At 36.0% G+C, this 22,187-nt stretch overlaps 1 protein-coding gene across 2 annotated transcripts in view; it reads left to right on the top strand.

The window, feature by feature from the left end:
• The window catches only part of RSL24D1 (ribosomal L24 domain containing 1), a 44,721-nt gene extending 23,332 nt beyond the window's left edge, over positions 1–21,389 (top strand). The window contains exons 1-6 of one of the 2 annotated variants that reach the window (XM_017681369.3): positions 2,819–2,973; positions 7,357–7,470; positions 9,790–9,862; positions 14,056–14,119; positions 19,613–19,698; positions 20,945–21,389. In XM_017681369.3, the coding sequence (XP_017536858.1) occupies positions 2,893–2,973; positions 7,357–7,470; positions 9,790–9,862; positions 14,056–14,119; positions 19,613–19,698; positions 20,945–21,018 (492 nt within the window). In that variant the 5' untranslated portion in view covers positions 2,819–2,892 and the 3' untranslated portion in view covers positions 21,019–21,389. Of the gene's footprint in view, positions 1–2,818; positions 2,974–7,356; positions 7,471–9,789; positions 9,863–14,055; positions 14,120–19,612; positions 19,699–20,944 lie in introns of those variants that run through there. The other variant, XM_037021062.2, reaches the window with a different exon arrangement.
• Positions 21,390–22,187: the final 798 nt, after the last annotated feature.

Raw genomic sequence — 22,187 nt, 5'->3', positions numbered from 1 at the left:
TCCGAGGCCTTCAAATCCAACTGCAACCTTCTTCCCAACTTTATCTTCTGCTTCCTCACACAAACCCTGTAAGCCCAATGTAGACCTGCTGACTCCTTGCGCATAGGACAGGATTATAAACTTATCTCCACTTGGTGCTTTGACTCCTGTTGTGCTTTGTTCCCTAAGAATATGCTCGTTCCAATCAGCATCTCACCATTCTTAAAAATCCTACTTATTCCATGAAGTTCGCCTTGACTCCTCCATTCCTGGGCCTTCTTCCCTCCCTAACACATACTTTCTGAAGGAGGGCACGTCCATCTGCCCCAGTCAGCCGCGCAGTGCAGGGCCGTCTACCATCATTCCCAGGATCACTAATGTAATTTCCAGGTACACACACACACACACACACAGACACACACACACACACACCCTCTGCGCTGATCTGCGCAAGGTGCCTGCAGCACACACACACACACACACACACACACACCTATGCTAAAGTCACTGGAAGACTTTAAAATTGCTGGTGTGGTGAAGTCCTCCGAGCCTCAGACACTCAAGTGCTCTGGCTGCGCTGATCTGCGCAAGGTGCCTGCAGCCTCCGGCAGCAGGTTCCCGCCACCGACGCCAGGCAAGCACTCCTGGGACGGGAATCTAGGGCAGGCAATGGAGAAATGAGTTCATAAAGACAACCAAATGTCTGCAGTGTCTTCCAGAGACAAAGCACAAACAATGTAAGACTTGAGTATGTGCTGACGTTATGAGGTATGACAGAGACTGCCGGAGTCCAGCTCCCGCGGGGGGGGGTGGGGGGGGTGTGAAACCCGAAAGGATGAGACGGAGTCGGCGCATGGAGAGACAGGACACAGAGTCAGATGGAGGTGGTCTCTCGACAAAGTGCTGATGACAGCTTTGTTTATACCATTTTGCACAAGGATATGATTATTTTTTATTATTCTGATGATTAATTAGTATAGGCAGTTGATTAATAGGTACAGGCAAGCTTTTTCCTTTCTTTTTCTTTCTAATCTATTCATGGTTGGTCAAGTGTTAAGACAGGTGATTGTTTTTCTGTTCCTTGACTGAAATTTTTCCTATCAACATGGACTCTATTGTGTTTTACGTTTCTATGCAACAATTTCTTAGTAGTGCATGTGACTGTAGGGGCGTGCAGTATGCAGCAGCAACTATGGAGTCTATCAGCTCAGGGTGAAATACAGGTCACCTAGTGCCACAGTTAGCTAGGATTCTTTCCCCAAAAAATATTCTTAGCAGCTTTAATAAATTTATAATCAATCTAAAATCATAAACTCATATCTTCACTTTATACCCCTTTATAGGGCACAGTAGGCAGCAAACTAAATTTCCCCTTCTTATCTACATTTCTCTTTCTTCTGTGTGGATACCAAAATCTCCCTGACATATGCTACACAGCTCTCCATGACTCCACTACTGCAGGGACTAAACAAGTTCTTACATGGTAAGCAATGCAAGGGCATTCATAACATAGAAACTGTTTCTGTTTTAACTACAAACCTTAAATTATAAACAATCAAGTCAAATATGATGTATGATTATTCATTTGATTTCTATACTTTATATATGAATCTCACATTTTCTCCTTTACGTTTCTAATAAAATGCTGAAGTAGTAGGTAGATGCAAGACATAGAAAGCATGATTTATTGCTGTAAGAAGGCAAGGGTAGATGATCAGGTCTGTGCCTATAGACTAGGTATTAATCCAAGCCAAACAAGGGCAACAAAACATCCATGGGTGTAGACAATTTCTCTCAAAACTGGGGGGATGAGGTTCTAAGCCTCACCTCTGTTGACCCCCTTTTTCTCACCTGATGGACCCCCTGTGACTGTGCCTGTCTTAGGTTGTTCCTCCCATGAGGAATCTTACCCGTCTCTGGCTAACCAGCCATCTTCTGGGGCCATACAGGGAGATGTAAACCTGGTAAGTGAGAGAGAAGTAATAGTCTTTGAAAAGGTTAGTTTTTCACTTCTTTGCAGATTTATGCTCCGTGGCTTCTATGCCCAGCACTTGTTTTGAGGTATCTTTACTTCCTGGAAAATTATGGTATTTGGTAATCTCACATATAAGGAACAAAGTTTAGCAAATGGCTGTAATTAGGAAAGAAGAAAAACAAACTATAAAAGTAGTAGAGGGAAGAAAACATGAGATGATTAATTGTCAACAGGGTTATTCCATTCAACATTCTCTCATAACTCTATTTCTAGAAAACTTTCCATCACTAGTTTCACTAGCATTGTAAACAAGGGGGGCATTCTCAGTGTAAATGGGGTGGTCAGTGTTTGACTAACAGTAGGTTTCGGTACTTTATGCCAAGATCGCTATTTGTTCCCTGCGTGTTCCAGTCTTCAGGAGCACTGTCCTGAAAAGCTCCTGGGAAACTTATGTTCTCATCTTTTCCACACTGCTCAGCAAAGATTAGCTTAGCCCTTGGAAACAATGCAAGCAAAAACAAAGCCAATAGTATAATGGAGAATAACAAAATCAAGGTGGGTAATAGAGGGAGCCAGCTGCGAAGGCCCCTGATTTGTGGGGGTCTTCCTCCAGCCTGAGCTTTGCTACACAGCTTGAGTAGCATGGCTCCCAGCAAGAGACTAGAAAACAGGGCGGCCTGGGTGCGTTCCGAAAGCGGCGCCGCGCTACATTTCACTCAGCGCGGCCAGGCAATCTGCGCCTGCGCCTAATGACAGCGCTTTGACTCCCACGGCCGCCAGGAGGCGCTATCACGTTCTCGCTTTCCAGGAACCCGCAGGAACGAAGACGCTCGCTTTTTCCGGGGTGGGAACTGGGGAGAGAATCATTTCCTGTGACGGGGTACGTCACTTCCTCTCAGACTCGGCGCTCGTCCGGCGGTCACACACGAGGATTCAACATGCGTGTAGAGAAGTGTTATTTCTGTTCCGGTCCCATCTACCCCGGCCACGGCATGATGTTCGTCCGCAACGACTGCAAGGTGAGGCGACCAGGACCAGTGCGCGCCCTCTGCTTTCCCGCGGGCCTAAGGCTCCGTCCCGGGCTCGGCTCCGGTTTCCGCGCTGTTCCCGCGGGAGGGTGGAAGCTCAGTCCCTTTGGATTCTCTCCTTGGGGGCGTCAACAGAGCTGGCCGACAGGCCATCCTGGGGCGAGGCTGGTGCGGGAGGTTCAGGGGCCAGCCAGCGCGGAAGGGGATTCTGAGGGTCTGTTGGGCCTGCTCTTGTACTTAGACCAGGTTCTCGAATTCACTACGCTTTGTAGAGCGCGTGCCCAGTCAGGCGTCGTTGCTAAGGTCGGTGTCCATAGAGATGAGTAAGATTGGGACCGTCTGCAGTGTGTAGAGGTTGAGAACTGTTGTATATGGCTCCATAGCAGTTATGTATCACAGAGTTATTGGAGGAGTGCACGGTAGGGTCGTATATGAAAAGAATCAGAAAGGAGATGACATTTTATTCCGGATCTTGAGCTTTTCATAAGAAAATGAGAGGGCATTCAAGGTGGGAGGAAATGAACAGTTTGAGTGGAGACTCATAGCGGATCAGTGACTTCTCTGTTTAAGGAAGTGACTGGAGTGGATGGTGGAAGAGGCTTGGGGGTACGGCTGTAAACACGAATGTAAGTCTGTACAAAAAGATAAGTCTATAAGCATAAAATGTAAACATATAAATCCTGGTTGTGAAAGACTTTAAATGTGAATACATTTCTCATCAAAATAAATCTCATTTCTGTAACACATTGCTTCTCAGAATTTGATCTTCCATATGTGCTTCTGAAACACCGGGCAACTTGTAAAAAATACAGGTTCCTGGTTTCCATCAGATCTATTGAATTTGAATCATTGGCATGAGGGGAAGAAGATCTAGGAATTTATATTTAACGAGGTGATTTTGATGTGCAAAAAATTACAGTTTCGGCTTCATCACCTTTTATTTCTATTATAGCTGGAAGATACTAACCTCGTTAAATTTAGGAGCAAGGGTTCTTTTTGAAAGTGAGGGACCAAAACTAGAATTATATAGAAAGAAGATTTTTTCCCTTTTTTAAATTGTTTCAGATGTACAATGTAGTGACTGATAATTATGTACTTACTAGATGCTTGCCACAAGTGGAGTTACCCCATTGCCATAATAAGATGTTACGTTATTGGTTATATTCTCTACGTTGTACTTCCATTCCTATGACAACTTATTTTACAATTTGTAGTTTGTATCTCTTTGTCCTTCACCTGTGTCACCCATCCCTATGGTAAGAAACAGTCTGTTTCCTATGTTTGTGGGTCTATTTCTTGTTTGTTTCTTAGATTTCACATATAAGTGAAATTGTATGGTATTTGTCTTTCTGTGCTTGGCTTATTTCACTGAACATGATACTCTCTAGGTCCATCCATGTTGTTGCAAATTGAACGATTTCCTTTTTTTATATAGCTGAGTAATATTTACTGTATAAATGTACTACATCTTCTTTATCCATTCGTATATTGATGAGCACTTGGCATGCTTCCGTATCTTGACTGTTAAATAATGCTGCATTGGACATAGGTGTGCATATCTGTTTGAATCAGAGATTTTATTTTCTCCTAGTAAACACCCAGAAGTGGAATTACTGGGTTGTATTGTATTTCTATTTTTAGTTTTTAGAGGACCCTTCATATTGTTTTGTACAGTGGCTGCACCAACTTACATTGCCACCAACAGTGTAGGAGGGTTCCCTTTTATCCACATCCTTGGCAACATTTGTTATTTCTTGTCTTGTTGGCTCTACTAGCCATTCTGACTGCTGTGAGGTGATAACTTCATTGTGCTTTTGGTTTGCATTTCCCTAATGATCAGTGATGTTGAGCATCTTTTCATATATCTGTTGGCCATCTGTATGTCTTCTTTGGGAAAATATTTATTCAGGTCCTCTGCCCATTTTTTAATTGGATAATTTGTTTTTCGGTGTGAGTTGTATGAATTCTTTGTGTACGTTGGATATTAGCCCCTTACCAGATATGTCATCTGCAAATATATTCCCCCATATATTAGGTTGCCTTTTTGTTGAGGTTTTCCTTTGCTGTGCAGAAACTTTGTAGTTTGATACAGTCAGTCCCACTTGTTTATTTTTGTTTTTCTTCCTCTAGAAAGAAGATTTTGTATACCTGCTATCAAGAACATGACAAAAGTTTATAGAAATGAACTAAATGATTGCTAAGTTGGTGTATAATTCACAGTGGGCAGTGTGCTTTTTAGATGATCTGGTCATCATGAATTTATGATTTTTCTCAAGCAGTGTTTATTAATGGGTTATTGAAATTAGAACAACAGATTGTGGGAGCTGTCTAGAGTTGGGTGTTGATCTGAATCTTTGAATCTTCCACCTTTTCATCCAGTTATCAAGTCCTGTCCATCTGCCTTTGCAAAAGATGGTGGTGTCTGCTTTCTTTCTGCTCTCTTGCCCTGGTTCTAGATTAGGAACTTGTCACTTTCTGCCTTATTCTCTTAGCTTTTGAGATTTTCACACAGCCCTCTCACACTTTTTAGGTACCTTCTTAAGGGTAGAATTAATGTTAATATTTACTATTTTCACATACTTTACAAACATGAAAAATACATGCAACCTTAATGAATGCTTTGTAGTGTTTGTTGAATTAGTGGAATAAGAAAGGGTTAAAGAACTTTGAGGCTGAGATATTAGTTGGATCATTTGTTTGCATGTTGAAGGCGGAGAATGATGATAAAGGGCTGGATTAAAAGGGAAACATGAGCCTGCCTGTGACGCTTTGCCTCATACAAAGTCCATCCACCATAATTCCTACCTCCTTACTGTGTGTTTTCATGTTTCTTTGTACATGATTATTGTATTTAACTTTATCCCAATATTTATATCCTAGTCTGATCTCTGTCTCTCATTTGTAAAGTGAGACTTTATTTGCAATGCTGGCCTAGGTTCTCAAGGTAGGGTGTTACATTTTCACTATTCTTGTATCCCTAGCACCTATTAAAATATCAGACACATGGTAGATGTTTCTTATTTGTTGATTGAATCCCTTCACATATCCAGTGACTCCATTCTCTTCAGACACTTCATTGTGCTTTTTAGATAACATCTGTTAGAAGCAGAGTCCAAGTGGACTTTCCTATAACTTTCCACTGGATCTTCTTTGGAATTGAGAAGACACAGGAAAAGTTCGAACCTCCCATCAGATATATCTCAGAAATGGGGATTTGTCTAGGAATTAGTAGGTATTAAATGTAGGAGATGTTTATTTAAAAGAGTAATAATACTTTGGACTGAAAACACTAACAAAAAATTTACTGATAATGAATTCATACTGGGTTACTCCAGGATATCCACTCATATTAAATTTCTAGTTGCTTTGAAATTAATTTAACAATATATACATGCAAGTCTGTTAGGAGAGAGCTCCCCAGGATCTGTATCAGGTTAAACTAGTATTGACCATTTCTGAGAAATATGTATATTATCTGCTTAAATTTCCCTGCAGAACAAAGCTTATTTAAAATGTAAAGTATTTTGGCTTGTGATACATATACACAATTTGAAATTTAATATTTATTTTGACCTATTTTTTCATAGGTCACATATTATAGGTATGATAATTTAATTTTCTTTGCCAAGATCTGTACACTAAAGCATTATCTTTTCTCTTCAGATTTTCTGTAGTAACACACACAAATTGTAGTGTATTTTAAGATGTTACAAAGTAACAAAATAATGTGGTTTTAGACTTACATAGTGAGTCTCAAATAAGCCATTTCAGGAGTACATTGAAGCATTAAATTGGATGCTGTTAGCTCTATTAATGGACCACATCTTTTGGGATGAAAATAATTAAAGTAGTGAAGGATCTTTTTAGTAGACCTGTGAATGAATACTTTAGAAACAAATCTATAGTCAGATTTAATTGTTTTTTTGAAAATTACTTTGTGCTTTTAACAAAAAGGGGGAAGGAATCAAAGGAGATTTCAGAATGATTGTTTGAAACTACCACCACTAAGATATATATAGGAAGTGAATTTTGAGGATTACTCTGAATTGAGAAGGGATTTAAATAAGTGACTTTCCTTAAAACTATTCCTTTTATTCAAGATCATTGTAAGGCTTGACTGTAATTCTATAATAATGATTGGTTGTTTTAACCATATTTTGGGGGCACCCAGCCTTTAGTTGTGATGATGTTTGATCGTCAAAAAATAGTTCAGTTTCCATTTAATCTGGTACATCTCACAACATTTCTAATGGTGACTAAGTTGAAGGAATTGTGAGAACTTTTATTTCCCAGACTTTATTTCTTTGAGCGGGGCTACATCCTATGATAGAAAAATCTTTAATGTTGACTTTTCACTACTTAATTTTCTTGTAGGTGTTCAGATTCTGTAAATCCAAATGTCATAAAAACTTTAAAAAGAAGCGCAATCCTCGCAAGGTCAGGTGGACTAAAGCCTTCCGTAAGGCAGCTGGTAAAGAGCTTACAGTGGTGAGTATAGTGAACTATCAATATAGTTTTTATAGTTTAAAAAATTTTAGATTTGGGATGGGGAATATGTCATTTAATCAGTAATTTTGTGTTGTACAGTTATAGTTACATCTATAATTTTGGGTGACATTCATTGGTTAACAATAAAGTGACAAAAGCTCAAAAAAAATTCCTAACATGATTGATGAGTGATTTATTTGTAGGTGGCTGTGATAATCTCATTCTTACGTGATCCTGAAGACTATAAATCTGTAGAATTTCTCACATTCAGTTTGTAGAAATGGTATTTCTTATTCTCAAAAAGCTATTTTTAGTTCTTGCAGACAAAGGGGGAAATCATTTAAGTGGATTGGGGTGAAGTTGGAAATTGCTACTCAAGGATTTTAAGAGGAAGTTGAGAGGAATTAAAGGATTCCTTTATGGCAGTGAGGGCTCTGATAAGATTCGTAACAGACTCATTTATTGGTGTCTAGATTTTCTCTGCAGGACTTTGTGTCTGAGAGCAGAGAAATCAGTTAAAAGTGGTGGGTATGAGGAGGAACAGTGGAAGTCAACGGTTAGGGAATTTCATGTGTGAGTCCACATGATCAGGTTGTCGTTTCTGAATTGGTGTAAGTACTTGGTGAAGCTTGTCCACATTCAGTCCTTGTAAAGGAAGGAGGTGAAAACTGCTGCACAGACTACCTTTGAGGAGGGTCTTTATAAACTGTCATCTATCTTCCTCTGGGATTTCCTCTTTTCTAAAACCCATGACCTCTTTCACCTCTCTACTTAAAGGCAGTATCTAAGCACTTGTGATGAAGCCCTTTTCTGGCTTACTTAACACCAGTGGTTTTTGTGATGGAAAAGAATATTTTTTGGCAAGATGCCAGGCCAAATCACAGTTACCATCACAAAAATTGTTTTTTTTGGGGGAAGTATTGTGTAGTATAGAAAGAGAGTAAACCTAGCACCTCAAGTGCAAATGACAATTGTATGAGTGAACAAAGGCTGCCAGTCACGGTCATTTGCTGGTAGCCGGTTACCTTGTCGTTGCTGAGGTTATTGTGATCTGAAAAGAGGCATGTGTATACAAATGATATTGGTGAATACAGAGTTCTTGGTGTTCCATGAATCTATGTCAGATTTGTAAACCAAGAAATATACCTGTAGTTTTTCCAAGAAACCAGTAGCTTTTTGAAAGTTATTTTGCATGTTTAAAGATAAATAGGATTTAACTATCAAAATATCAACTGCATGTAGAGGGGACCTATGGATTTCCACGCCACACCTGTGTCCTGTGGAGTAGCACCACATTTATTTGAAGATACATAGTTTCACACCTTTATGTTACAACAAAGGAATGTAGGTATTGAAATATATAAACACAGTAGGCATTTAGTTTGAACCATATGAAACTCTCAATGTTTGACTTTTTTTCATCTATGAAAAATGGTAAGTCATGGTTCAGCCTAATACAAAGTTTTCTGGCTGTAAGTCTCATCTAGGAATAGGAGGTTATGGAAGCTTTTTCAGTTTGTTTACAATTTCCATGATTGTTATATGCCCCTCTAAGGGGTGGGGGTGATACTCTCCCCTCCTCTCCTTTTGAGAATTCACTCATGTACAGAAAGATGTTTTCAGCAGAGCTATCTTGTACATCATGGTGTATAAAGGAGAAAAAGTTTGAAAATTTGTGTTCTCTGCAGTCAATGAATAGAGCAGGAAAGGAATAATGTTCTTTTTTTGGGGATATTTTTATTGAGGTGTATGTAATTTTATCATGTAAATAATTACAATAAAGTGGATAAATCTTAAATTTTGACGAATTTGTATATCTGAATTGAGACAGAATACTATCATCACGTTGGAAAATTGATCCCTTCCCAATTGATGCCTCACCTTAGAAAATCAACCTCTGTTTGGATTTATCCCCCCAAATTAGCTTTGCCCATTTGCCTCTTCTTGAAATCACATAAATGGAATCATGCAGTGTGGACTTTTTTGTGTCTGGCTCCCCAATTATCCTCTCAACACATTGTCCTTGAAACAATTCATCCATGTTCTTGTACACCTCAGTGTTCATTCCTTTATTGTTCAGTCATACAGTGTTGGATAAATGTACCACATTTTTAAAATTCACTTTCCTGTTGATGGATATCATGTTTTAGTTTTTCACTATTAAGAATAAAGGTGAAATGGAAAAAAAAATTGTGTTCTCTGGGAATCTTAATATGTCCATGATTTGAAACCCTCAGAACTCTTGTGAAAGGAGAGAATAAGTTTTAAGAAATGCTTCCTCTGTATCTCTCTAAAACTGTATTTTCTTTCCTGTTACAGGATAATTCATTTGAATTTGAAAAACGTAGAAATGAACCTGTCAAATATCAGCGAGAGCTGTGGAATAAAACTAGTAAGTCAGAAGGGCATACAAGGAATTTTCAGGAGATACTGATGTGGGATATTGCCATAATTGCATTTCTTCTTTTCATTGGTTAACTTATTCTTTTGTCCTCATGTTAATCACTCTGTAGTATCTGTGTCTTTTATTATAGGCTACCCAAAGTCCTTTTCAGAATTGGCTGATGTATCCTGTATAAAAATAGTGTAGTTACTAGATTGGATATTTGAAGTGCCAACACAGAGATAAAAAAAATAAAAAAATCTGAGAAAATAGAGAAGGGAGAATACTTTTTTGGGGTGAGTGTGGCATAGTTAAAATATACACAAAACCTAACACACTCTACAAGTTTAGATAATTTGGTTTAGAATACATCTTTGTATTCTGTGTACCTTATAAAATTTAGTGCTTTTTTAAAACTCAGAAATGTGACACATACAGTGATAATTACAAATTTACCAAGACTACTACTGAGTGTTTGACTTAGGTAAAAATGAAGCTATATGGTACTGGAATTAAAAGCAATGATACTACTTTTTGGCCTTTTTTATCTGAAGTAGGCATACTTTAATTAAAATAATCCCATAATTAGTAAAATTTAGTTCCTTACACTAGCTTGGATTCCACTGTGTATGTGTGTATTTGAGGCTCATGGCCCTGCCTTTTTGTCTCTCATGGCCGTCTTAGCCGCCTTTAGTCATTTTCCAGTCTTTAGTGTGGAGGTGATGTACTTTGTCAACTAGAAGTACTGAAGGCCCAGAATTCTACAAACTTGATCGGTTTCTAGTGGATCACAGGCAGGGCATCGTTTTGACACTTGCCCCCTGTCAGTCACAAGACTTCAGGGGAGGAATTGAAAAGTTAGGAGCCTTTGTAGTAGTATTTGACACTCTCTGAAGCGTTGTTTATCTTCCTGGGTCATGGGGAGAAATCAAAGAGTTCAGGTTTAGTATTGCCTGTTCCACACAGCCCTAAGTATTCTGCCCCCTGGTATTTCGTTTTGTTTTGTTTCCTCCTCAAAAAAAAAAGCCTTTTCCCTCTGTTTTGTAGTTAGAGGAAGAGTTAATTTTCTAAAAAGCATTTGCTTTCATTGGGCTTATTTGGTAAGGAAGTAATACTGAAACAAACTCAAGGATTTCTAAAGAGATTAATAATAACTTAATAGGATTCTTTTTTAAATTGAGACTTAATTGACATCTAACATTTATTTCAGATGTACAATATAATCATTTGATGTCTGTGTTTATTGTGAAATGATCACCACCTAATCTGGCTGACATCCATCACCACACATACTTAACAAATTTTTCATAGGATTCTTAAAATCTTGTCAAGCACATGATTAGATGGTTCTAAAGCATATATGGATGCCATTGAGTTCCAATTCATTTTGGCCTTTGTTTTCTTTTTTGTTACTGGTTGAAGATAGCAGCTCCAGATCATTTTTTACATATTTCTTAACTCCTTGTATGTGTTGGATAGTCAATTTGATGTTGAAACTGAAAGTACATATCTTATTTTAGTCATATGTGGACATTTACTGTGACCCTCCATGCTGGTTTAATATTTTTACATCATTTGTGAGAAATACTGTTCTGTAAGACTTCATATACCTTAACAGTAAGTGCTTAGTCTAGTGTACAAAGATGAATAGGGCATACACAGTCCCTGCCCTCTCAGTGCATTTTACTGAGTACTCCTATTTATTGTTTCTCTTAGACAGTAATTGGATCAGGTATTATCACAGAGTCTCATTCCCTTGGCCCACTCACTTATACACGTGTAAATTCTGTAAGAAGGAGTGCTCTTTTGAGTTTTTTCCCTGTACAGCTACCGTTATCCTCTCACATTGGGATCTTAAAAATAAACCTCAAAGATCTGCTAGGTAGACAATATGAGTCTTTTGGAACTAAAAACTGTATTTCGTACTGGTTTACACAATTATGAAAGTTTGTATTCCAGAAAAATGTATTACTCTTCTAAAAGATTTGTTGATTCCCCGTATCTTCTATTTCAGTATCATTTTGTCTATAAACTAATCTGTTGATGAGAATTTTATATTCATTGCTTACATTATTAAAGTGTGTGATGATACAGACTGAGCACCCTTTGTTAAGATACCAGTGTCCACAGAAACAGCGGTGGAACTTCAAAAGCAAGAATACTAGGAAGAATAGTTTGTATTTTATTCCTCATGTCGCTCTGTATTGCAGATCAGTTTTTAATAGCTGTTAGATAACTCTTAGATTTGCGATTTTTCAGTCGTCTGGAATATTTGGAAATGCAGTGTCTTATTCTTTGGAAAGGATTTATCTGCCCCTGTGTGTTTATTTCCTTCCTGAGTAACTTTAAGGTGTGGAAATGCTTTTGAGTACTAGAACTTGGCCATACCATTGTTGCTGAATGATAAAGAAAGTTATATATCCCCATATTATTAATTTTAAGGTATAGCATGTGCAGATTTAAAATTGACATTGTCTATACCATGGGACCTTCTGGGGAATTTTGTTAAGTGCAGATTTTGATACAGTATGCCTGGGTGGGGCCTGAGATTCTGCATATCTAAGAAGCTTCTAGATGATGCCAGTATTTCTGGCCACCGGACTACACTTAAAAACTAGTTACTTTGACATAATTTCAGGCTGAATAGAAAAGTTGCAGGGGTAGAATTCTCTAGTCCTTTATTGGATTCCCTCAATGTTAATACTTAGTTACCACTTTGTTAAATTTATCTTTTCTCCTCTCTCCTTTTCCTTCCTTCTATACATTTTTTATGAATTGTTTAATTTGCATACATAATGCTCCTTTATCCCTAAATACTTTAATATGTATTTCCTAACACTAGAATGCAACCACATACAACCACAGTGCAATTATTAAAATGAAGAAAATAACAGATAGAATATTATGTAATCCCAGACCTATTTAGAATCGTCTAATGTCCCAGTAGTATCTTATATTGCAAAAGGTCTAAGAATACCAGCATGTCAGTCTCTTTCAATTTGGAATAGTTCCTAGTTTTTTTTATATTTCATGACATTGACAGTTTTGAAGAGAATGAGCCAGGTGTTTGATATAAAATCCTTTAGCTGGGTTTTGTCTGATGCTTTCTTAAGATTGGATATGGCAGGAACACCATAGATGGGATGCTGAGTTCTTGTCATTGTGTCCTGTTAGGAGGCCCCTGCTGTTCATTCGTCCTATTACTAGCTGTGCTAACTTTGATCATTGCTTAGGGTGTCATCTGCCAGGTTTCTCCATTGTAAAATTAATAATTTACTGTTTGTAATTAATAAGTGTATTGTGGGGAGATACTTTAAGACTATGTGACTATCCATCAGATCTATAGACTACACTTTAAGAAGCTAGATTGGAACTGTGCTGTCCAATGTGGCAGCTGCTAGCCCCAGGGGCTACTGAGACCTGCGATGTGGCTAGTCGAAATTGAGATGTGCTATAAATATAAAATGGATGCTGGCTTTTGAAAACTTAGCATGAAAATAAGCATAAAATAAATATTTTTTATATTGATTAAATGTTGAAATGACAGTATTTTGGATATGTTGGGTTAAACAAAATATATCATTAAACTTTAATTTTGACCTGTTCCTTTTCACTGTATTTTAATGTGGCTACTAGAAAATTTAAAATTGCATATGTGGTTTATCTTATATTGGACAGTGCTGGTAGAGATTTCAGAGCACAGTTAGACTTAGCTTTTGTACCTGTTTTCCAAAACAGTTGAATTTTAGTGGTTGTGAAAATTGCAAATTGATTGACTCATTCATTCTGTTCATATTGATCACCTACTCATAATATCCTAGGCATTTGAAGAAAAAGTGGTCTTTTTGACAGAAAGGATGCTGTCTTTTATTTATGCAGATGACAAGCAAAGAATGGGATGAGGTACCATTAATCTAAATTCTCTGTAGGATAAAATCTGAAAAGCATTGGACTGGTTTAAAGTAGAAGGAAAATTATGTGGCTTTTGCAAAAAAAAAAATCAGAGAAATGATTACTTGTGAAAGATAAAGAGTTAACAGTGATAATAGCCAGTGACACACATCTTCAGCAATTTTAGTAGGCATTGTTTCTGCAGTGAGTTTTGCATTTAATCCATTTCTAAATCAGAATAAAGAAGTGATTGTTAAAGCTCTTGGTTGAATTACATAAATTTGCTAACTCTTACAAATTTTTTTTTGTAGTTGATGCAATGAAGAGAGTTGAAGAGATCAAACAGAAACGCCAAGCTAAATTTATAATGAACAGGTATGAATGCATGTGGAGAGTAACTCTTAGAAAAATAATTACTGGTAGAAATCTGGAAACATTTTTTTCTTTCACTTCTAACTTTCACATAATTTCAGAAAACTTGCAAGGGTATTATAAAGAACTCTTGAATGTTCTGTTAGCATTTTACCACATTTATTTTATCCTTGTCTCTTAATAAGTGGAAGACATGATGCCTTTTCCTCTTAAGTATATTTCAGTGTATATGTCCTAAAAGTCAGACATGCTCTTACATAATCATCGTATATTTATAGTATAATACTATTACATAATCTACTGGTCTTATTTACTTATTTATTTTCATTAGAGATGGATGTCTTTAAAAATTTTTTGTATTTTAACTGAAGTGGTTGCCATATACTGTATTTGTTTCAGGTGTATAACAGTGATTTGACAATTTCATATATACATTACAAAATGCTCACCACAATAAGTGTACTTGCCATCTATCACTATGCAAAGTTACTACAATATTATTCACTGTTTTCCCTATGCTGTATTTTACATCCCTGTGACTTTATTTACTTTATAACTGGAAGTTTGTATCTCTTTGTTCTCTTCATATATTTTGCCCATCCTCCCACCTGTCTCCCTTATGGCAACTATCAGTTCTCTGTATTTATAAGTCTGTTTCTGTTTTGTTTGATCTTTTGTTTTTTAGATTCCATAATTAAGTTGTTTGGCATTTGTCTTTCTATGACTTAATTGAACTTAGCATAATATCCTCTGGGTCCCTCCGTATTGTCACAAATGGCAAGGTTTCATTCTTTTTTATGGCTGAGTGATAGTTCATTGTATATTTGTACCAAGTCTTTCTTTATCAACTGGTGGATTCTTAGGCTGTTTTGATGTCTTAGCTATTTAAGTAATGCTGCAATGAACATAGGGACACAAATATCTTTTTGAATTTATATTTTTGTTTTATTACAGTAAATATGCAGAAGTGGAATTACTGGAATGTATAGTATTTCTGTTTTTTAATTTTTTGAGTAACCTCCATACTGTTTTCCATTTTATATTCTGCACCATTTTACTTTCCCAACCAAGGAACACAAGAGTTACCTTTTCTCTACATCCTTGCCAATACATATGTATTTCTTGTCTTTTTCCTAGTAACCATTCTCATCTGGTGTGGTGATATCCCATGTGGTTTTGATTTACATTTCTCTAATGATTAGTGATGTTGAGCATCTTTTCATGTATCTGTTGACAATATGTGTGTTTTTGGAAAAATGTCTATTCAAGTTCTCTGCCCATTTTAAAATTGGATTACTTGTTTTGGTGTTGACTAACATGAGTTCTTTATGTATTTTGGATACTAGCCCCTTATTGGATATGTCATTTACAAATATCTATTCAGTGCATTGGCTTTTTGTTTTGTCGATAGTTTCCTTTGCTGTGCAGACGCCTTTTGGTTTGATGTAGTTCCACTTGTTTTTGTTTTTGTTTCCCTTGCCTGGGAAGATGTATCTAGAAAAAAATTGCTAAGGCCAACGTCCATGAGTTTACTGCCTGTTTTCTTTCAGTAGTTTTGTGATTTCAGGTGTTATATTTAGGTCTTCAACTCATTTTTAGCTTATTTTTGTGTATGGTATAAGAAAGTGGTCCAGTTTCATTCTTCTGCATGTAGCTGTCTAGTTTTCCCAGCACTGTTTATTGACGAAACTGTGTTTTCCCCATTGTATGTTGTTGCTCCTTTGTCATAGATAATTGGCCATATTAGCATGACCATATTTGCATGGGCTTATTTCTGGACTTTTTAGTCTGCTCCATTGATCTGACTATTTTTGTGCTAGTAACATATTGTTTTGATTACTATAGCTTCGTAGTATAGTGTGAAATCTGGGATCGTGATACCTCCAGCTTTGTTCTTTTTCAATATTGCTTTACTGTCGAGGGTCTTTTGTGGTTCTGTACAAATTTTAGGATTACTTGCTCTAGTAATCATTGGTATTTTGATGGGGATTTCCCTGAATCTGTAGATTGCTTTGGGCATAATGGACATTTTAACAGTATTAATTCTTCCTATCCAGAGTATCTTTTCATTTATTTGTGCTTTTTTCAGTGTCTTTCATCAGTGTTTTACTGTTTTCAGAGTACAGGTATTTCTGCTAGTTTGTTGTTAGTACATAGAAATCCAAAGATTGCCATGTATTGCTTTTGTATCTTGCAATTTTACTGAATTCATTTATTAGTTACAATAGTTTTTGGTGGAGTCTTTAGGGTTTTCTATATCTAGTATCATGTCTCCTGCAAATAGTGACAGTTTTACTTCTTAACCGTTTGGATGGCTTTTATTTCTTTTTCTTCTCTGATTGTTGTTACTAGCACTCCCAATACTATTTAAGTAAAAATGGAGAGAGTGGACATCCTTGTCTTGTTCCTGGATCTTAGAGGAAAAGCTTTCAGTTTCTCACCATTGAGTATGATGATAGATGTGCATTTGTCATGTATGACCTTAGTTATGTTCAGATATGTACATATCTTTGGGGTATTTTTGAATTCAGTTTGCTAATATTTTGTTGAGGGTTTTTGCCTGTGTTTATCAAGGATACTGGATTGCAATTTTCTTTTTTTGTTGTGTCTTTTGTCTGGTTTTGGTATAAAGGTGATGCTGGTTTTGTAGAATTAATATGAAAGCATTCTTCCCTCTTCAGTTTTTTAGAATAGTTTGAGGATAGGTATTAAATGTTTGGTAGAATTCACCTGTGAAGCCATCTGGTTCTGGTTTTTTGTTTAGCCAAAGTTTTTTAATTGCTCATTTAATTTTACTAGTAATTGGTCTGTTCAGATTTTCTGTTCTTCCTGATTCAGTCTTGGAAGATTGCATATTTCTAGGATTTAGTCATTTCTTCTAGGTTGTCTGATGTGGCATATAATTTTTCACAGTAATCTGTGTTCATTTGTATTTCTGCATTACCAGTTGTAATGCAGAAATACAAATTTCTCTTTTACTTCTGATTTTATTTCAGTCCTGCCTTTTTGTTTAAGAGTCTGTCTAAAGGTTTATCAATTTTGTTTATCCTTTCAAAGAACCAGCTCTTAATTTCATTGACCTTTTGTATTATTTTTTAGGCTCAGTTTCATTTATTTTCATTCTGATCTTTATTATTTTCTTCTTTTTACTAACTTTGGGCTTTTAACTACCTTTAGGTATAATGTTAGATTGCTTGAGATGTTTCTTGCTTCTTGAAGTAGACCCCTATTGCCATGAATTCCACTGTTAAGACTGCTTGTCTTGCATCCCAAAGATTTTGACCCATTGTATTTCTATTTATATTATCCTCCCAAGTATTTTTTATTTATTTGATGACTCACTGGTTATTGAGTAGTGTGCTGTTTAGCCTCTAGGGTGTTTGTGTTTTTTGTATTTTTTTCTTGTGATAAAAGATGCTGCTCGATATGATTTCAGTCTTCTTAAATTTATTGCTTTTGTCCTAACGTGATCTGTTTGGGAGAATGTTCCATGTGCACTTGAAAAGAATGTATATTCTGCTGTTTTTGGATATAATGTTCTATATATGTTAATTACATTTGGTGTAATATATCATTCAAATACACTCTTTCCTTAATTTCTGTCTGGATGATCTATTCATTGATACGTGGAAGTGGGGATGTTAAATTCCTCTGCTATTATTGTATTACTGTCAGTGTCTCCATTTGTCTGTTAATGCTTACTTTATATATTTAGATGCTCCTGTGTTGAGTGTGTAGATATTTACAGTGATTACATCCTCTTGTTGGATCAATCCCTTTATCATCATGTAATGCCCTATTTCTTGTTACTGTTCTTATTTTATAGTATATTTTGTCTCATGTGAGTATTGCTATTCCAGGTTTTTTTCCACAGTCATTTGCATGGAATGTCTTTTCCTATCCCTTCACTTTCCAATAATGTCCTTCGTAGCAAAGGAGAATTGTGGATCTTGCATTGCTCATAGTAGTCATAGCTCTTCAGGCTCCTTTAATCTGGATACTTTCTCATAATTGTCATAAATGACATTGACATTTTTTGAGAGTATAGATCAGTTACAGAATATTCCTCAATTTGGGTTTTTCTAATGTTTTCCTCCTATATTCAGGTTAGGTCATTTGGCTAGAATATAGAAATGATGGTGTGTCATCTTAGGCATCTTATCAGGATGTAAATACCATCCTTAGTGACTTTGATCACTTGGTGAAGGTGATGTCTGCCAGTTTTCTCCACTGGAAAGTTACTCTTTTTTTCCTTTTTAATCAGTACGTATTTTGAGAGAGATACATTGGGACTTTGCCATGAGTTACTTCTCAAACTGGTACCTACTGGTTTTAGCATCCATTAAACTCTTGTCCGAATCTGTTCCTGTTGTGATTGTTACTGATAGTGATTTTTCTAATTCAGTCATTTCTTCTACATTAATTAGCTGGCTTTCTCATATAAAAGAGCTTTTCCCTTTTCCCTCAATTTCAAAGTTTATTCATGTGTTCATATTATATCTGTGTGTATCAGTTATTCTTAAAGTATTCATTGGGTAATAATTCTTTGTCATTATATTGTTTATCATTTTGATAATTTCCCATTATCATTTGAGTGTTTAGCTTTATGTCTGATAAGATCTTATACTTCCTCTGCCCCAGCCTGTAATTGGTTATTTCCTTACAGTAGGGGCATTTGATTTTGATCTAATCACTGTTTAAGTCTGTTAGAGAAAAGAAGTATGTGGCAACAGATTTCTGGCTTAAAAAAGGTTACAGCACTGTAAAAGTGGGGCCTAAATGTTGAAGAGAGCTGTTAGTAGTTTTTTTGACTGTCTTGTGTGTTTTGTGTTCTTGTAATTACTAAATGATTAAAAAATTTAGGGTTACCAAAGGGAAAGGGAGTGGGGAGGATGGGTGGGAAGGGAGGGATAAGGGGGTAAAAAAAAAGGCATTACTATTAGCAGACATAATGTAGGGGGCGCACAAGGAGGGCTGTACAACACAGAGAAGACAATTATTGATTCTATAGCATCTTAATATGCTGATGGACAGTGACTGTAATGGGGTATGTGGGGGGACTTGGTGAATGGGGGAGTCTAGTAAACATGATGTTCCTCATGTAATTGTAGATTGATGATACCAAAAAAAAATTAGATAAAAAACAGAGACTATTCCCAATTTAAGGAGAAGAGACCTAGACATTTTAATAAGTATATGTTAATAGATGTTGATCTCTGAGACTTCTTAATTCTTTGCTTTGATTACATGCCTTCATTCACTCAGCAAATACATATTGAGCCCCCATTTTATTCCCAGCTAGGCACTATGGGTATAATGAATGAGCAGGTTGGTATTTGTAGGAATCCCATTAAGCTAATGAGGAATTAGAAGATAATTTTGAGTTTCCATTCCTCATCTGTGTGGCTAATCAATAAAATATTAAAAATTATGAACTAATGTCTTTTAAAGAAGTTTTAGTAACTGAAATTTTGGTCTTGGTATGTATTATCCTAGATTGAAAAAAAACAAAGAACTACAAAAAGTTCAAGACATCAAGGAAGTCAAGCAAAACATCCATCTCGTCCGGGCTCCTCTTGCGGGTAAGTTCTCTATTACATAGGAGTTTTTTGCTTTAAGTAGAGAGATGAAGAATCTAGATTTTCCTGGTCTATTAAGTGGGTGTGAACCAACTTTTAAAGGGTGTTTTTTTCATGTAAATGTTCTCTCAGTGCATTTATAATATAACTTGGTTTATAAAAGTATAACTTACTCAGTGTATTTCCCAATATCAGTCAATTTACTGCATGTAGTGTTTCTTTTCCCTCTTCATAAATTCTTATCTTCCACATAAGATCTCTCCCCAAGTTAGTCAGAATGAGTTGAATAATAATTTAATATATTTTGCTACATACTAGTTTTTATTAAGGGACAATGTTTTATATTAATGGTTTTCGAATTTTGGTTGTTAAGGAATTACTTGAGGAGCTCTACAGAGGCCCAGGCCCTTGAATCTGAGCCTGTGTTCTTTGGTAGCTCTCCATGTGATTCTCATACTTAAGTTTGAGAACTTCTGTTTTATCGTAAAACCTTCTCTTTGTGCTCATGTAACTTACCAGTAGTCACTTATTTGGGTAGTTTGTGTGTATAGTTGCTTTTGTCAGGTTCTAGAAAACCAGTCTGTACTCAGCTGGTGCCAAGTACAGTTTACTTTTGCAGATTACTTAAAGGGAGAGAAATTTTGGTGAGATTTAGTTGGAAGATTTGATTCATGAATGACTCCATGCCTAAACCTTAGTAAAGGTCAAATTCTGTAACCACGTATTGAACAGATTTATATAAAAGTCTTATTACCTGGGTTATTTTTGTACCAAATTTTATTAAAATAATATCGACAAAACCCTGAAGCATGTATTTCACATATAAAATGATACAAACTGATGCCTAAAAAAAATCAACAAGAATGAACCATTGTTATCTAAGTCTTCAGGTAACCCTCTGAGGTAGGTTACACAGTGTTAAGAGCAGAGGGCCAGGGTCCTTATCCCAGCTCTTTCCCTTACTAGATTTACTGAGTGACGTGGGGCAAGGTCATCTGTCTTTGTTTCTCAGTTTTCCCATCCTTGAACTTGAGGTTGTTCTAAAGGTGAAATGAATTAATGCTTATAGAATGCTTACTTCTTACATAGCATATCGTAAGACCTGCGTAAGTTTAGTTACTATTCTTAAATGTCTTAGATATGTCTAATGTTATTTTAAAATATCCAAGATCCTTTATGAAGTCTTTATGTGAGTTTTGCAAGTTCAAATTGATAAAAGTTTTTTATTTTTACCTATTTTTTTTTAAAGGCAAAGGAAAGCAGCTGGAAGAAAAAATGGTACAGCAATTACAACAGGATGTGGACATGGAAGATATTTCTTAAAAATCTCACTCTCTGTAACCATTTCTATAAGTGTATTTGGAAATTTGGAAATCTCCTTTGGAGACTTAGAACTTCTAAATTATCAGCTTATATTTTACATCAGGTCACTCAAAGGTAATTAAAAGTACGTCTCTCCTCCATTGCTATCTGCAAAATACTACATATTTTGGTTGTTAGCTTGTATCTAAAACCTTCACTGATCAGTAGAGATGTAAATTATGAAAATCCTTCATCAATACAGAAGCAAGTTGTAGACATAAAATGGTCATGTCATTTGGATAATGACACAAGGCAACATTTGTGTAATAACTAATGACAAAAATTCATGGCTAGTGATCCATACAATAAAGTTTCCTTTGTATTTATTAAAATATTTTGTTTGTTAATGTTATAGAATGGAGGCATACAACAAGGAACTAAAACTGTGGTAATTAGTCTCAAGTAATACCTTGTTTGTTTTGGTTTATTAGCATTATCTTAGAAGAGCATGATGACCACATTTATTGAAGTGTAATTATGTTGGACTCTTTGACGTGGTTTAACTGTTCTGATAGGCAACTATGTATGCTGGGGTGAGAGCTGAATAGTCTGTTCCTGAAATGGCACTATACTCTATAATTTCCATTTTGGACAATACTCAGTTCTAATTTGAGATTCCTGACAGAACAAGCTTTATTTTTCCAGCTTAGCAGTCATTTAGAAGCAGAAGAATCTGAGTGCCATTTAAGGTTTGTTGTGTGGTTTTCTTTTAAGAAGCTTCTAATTATTTTTGGAAAGTAGAACTTAGGGTTTGAGCATCTGCCTATTATTTGCATATAAAATGGAGTAGTTTCTAAAGTAAGTACCTACAAATTATTATTTTAAAAAGGAATGAAATGTTTATTACTTGGAAGCAAATAATTTCTCCCATGTTTAATACTGAAGGAGGAGATATTTAAGAAAAATCTATACTGAATACTTAATGTTTCTACATTTTTATGTTACTTATGACTAATGATACATGCAATCAAAGACATTTATAAGTTTACTTGAAGTTTTTACTCCATAGTATGTACACATTTGTTTTAATATAAATATGTTTAAAGTTACATATTGTTAGTAACAAGTTTCCTACTTAGCTAAGGAGCAACTTGGTATTGGCTTGAGAGGATTGACTTGGGGGATGTTGA

This window comes from Manis javanica, chromosome 8, assembly GCF_040802235.1.
Source record: "Manis javanica isolate MJ-LG chromosome 8, MJ_LKY, whole genome shotgun sequence".
NCBI classification, from domain to species: Eukaryota; Metazoa; Chordata; class Mammalia; order Pholidota; family Manidae; genus Manis; species Manis javanica.
This window is presented reverse-complemented; position numbering and strand designations above follow the sequence as displayed.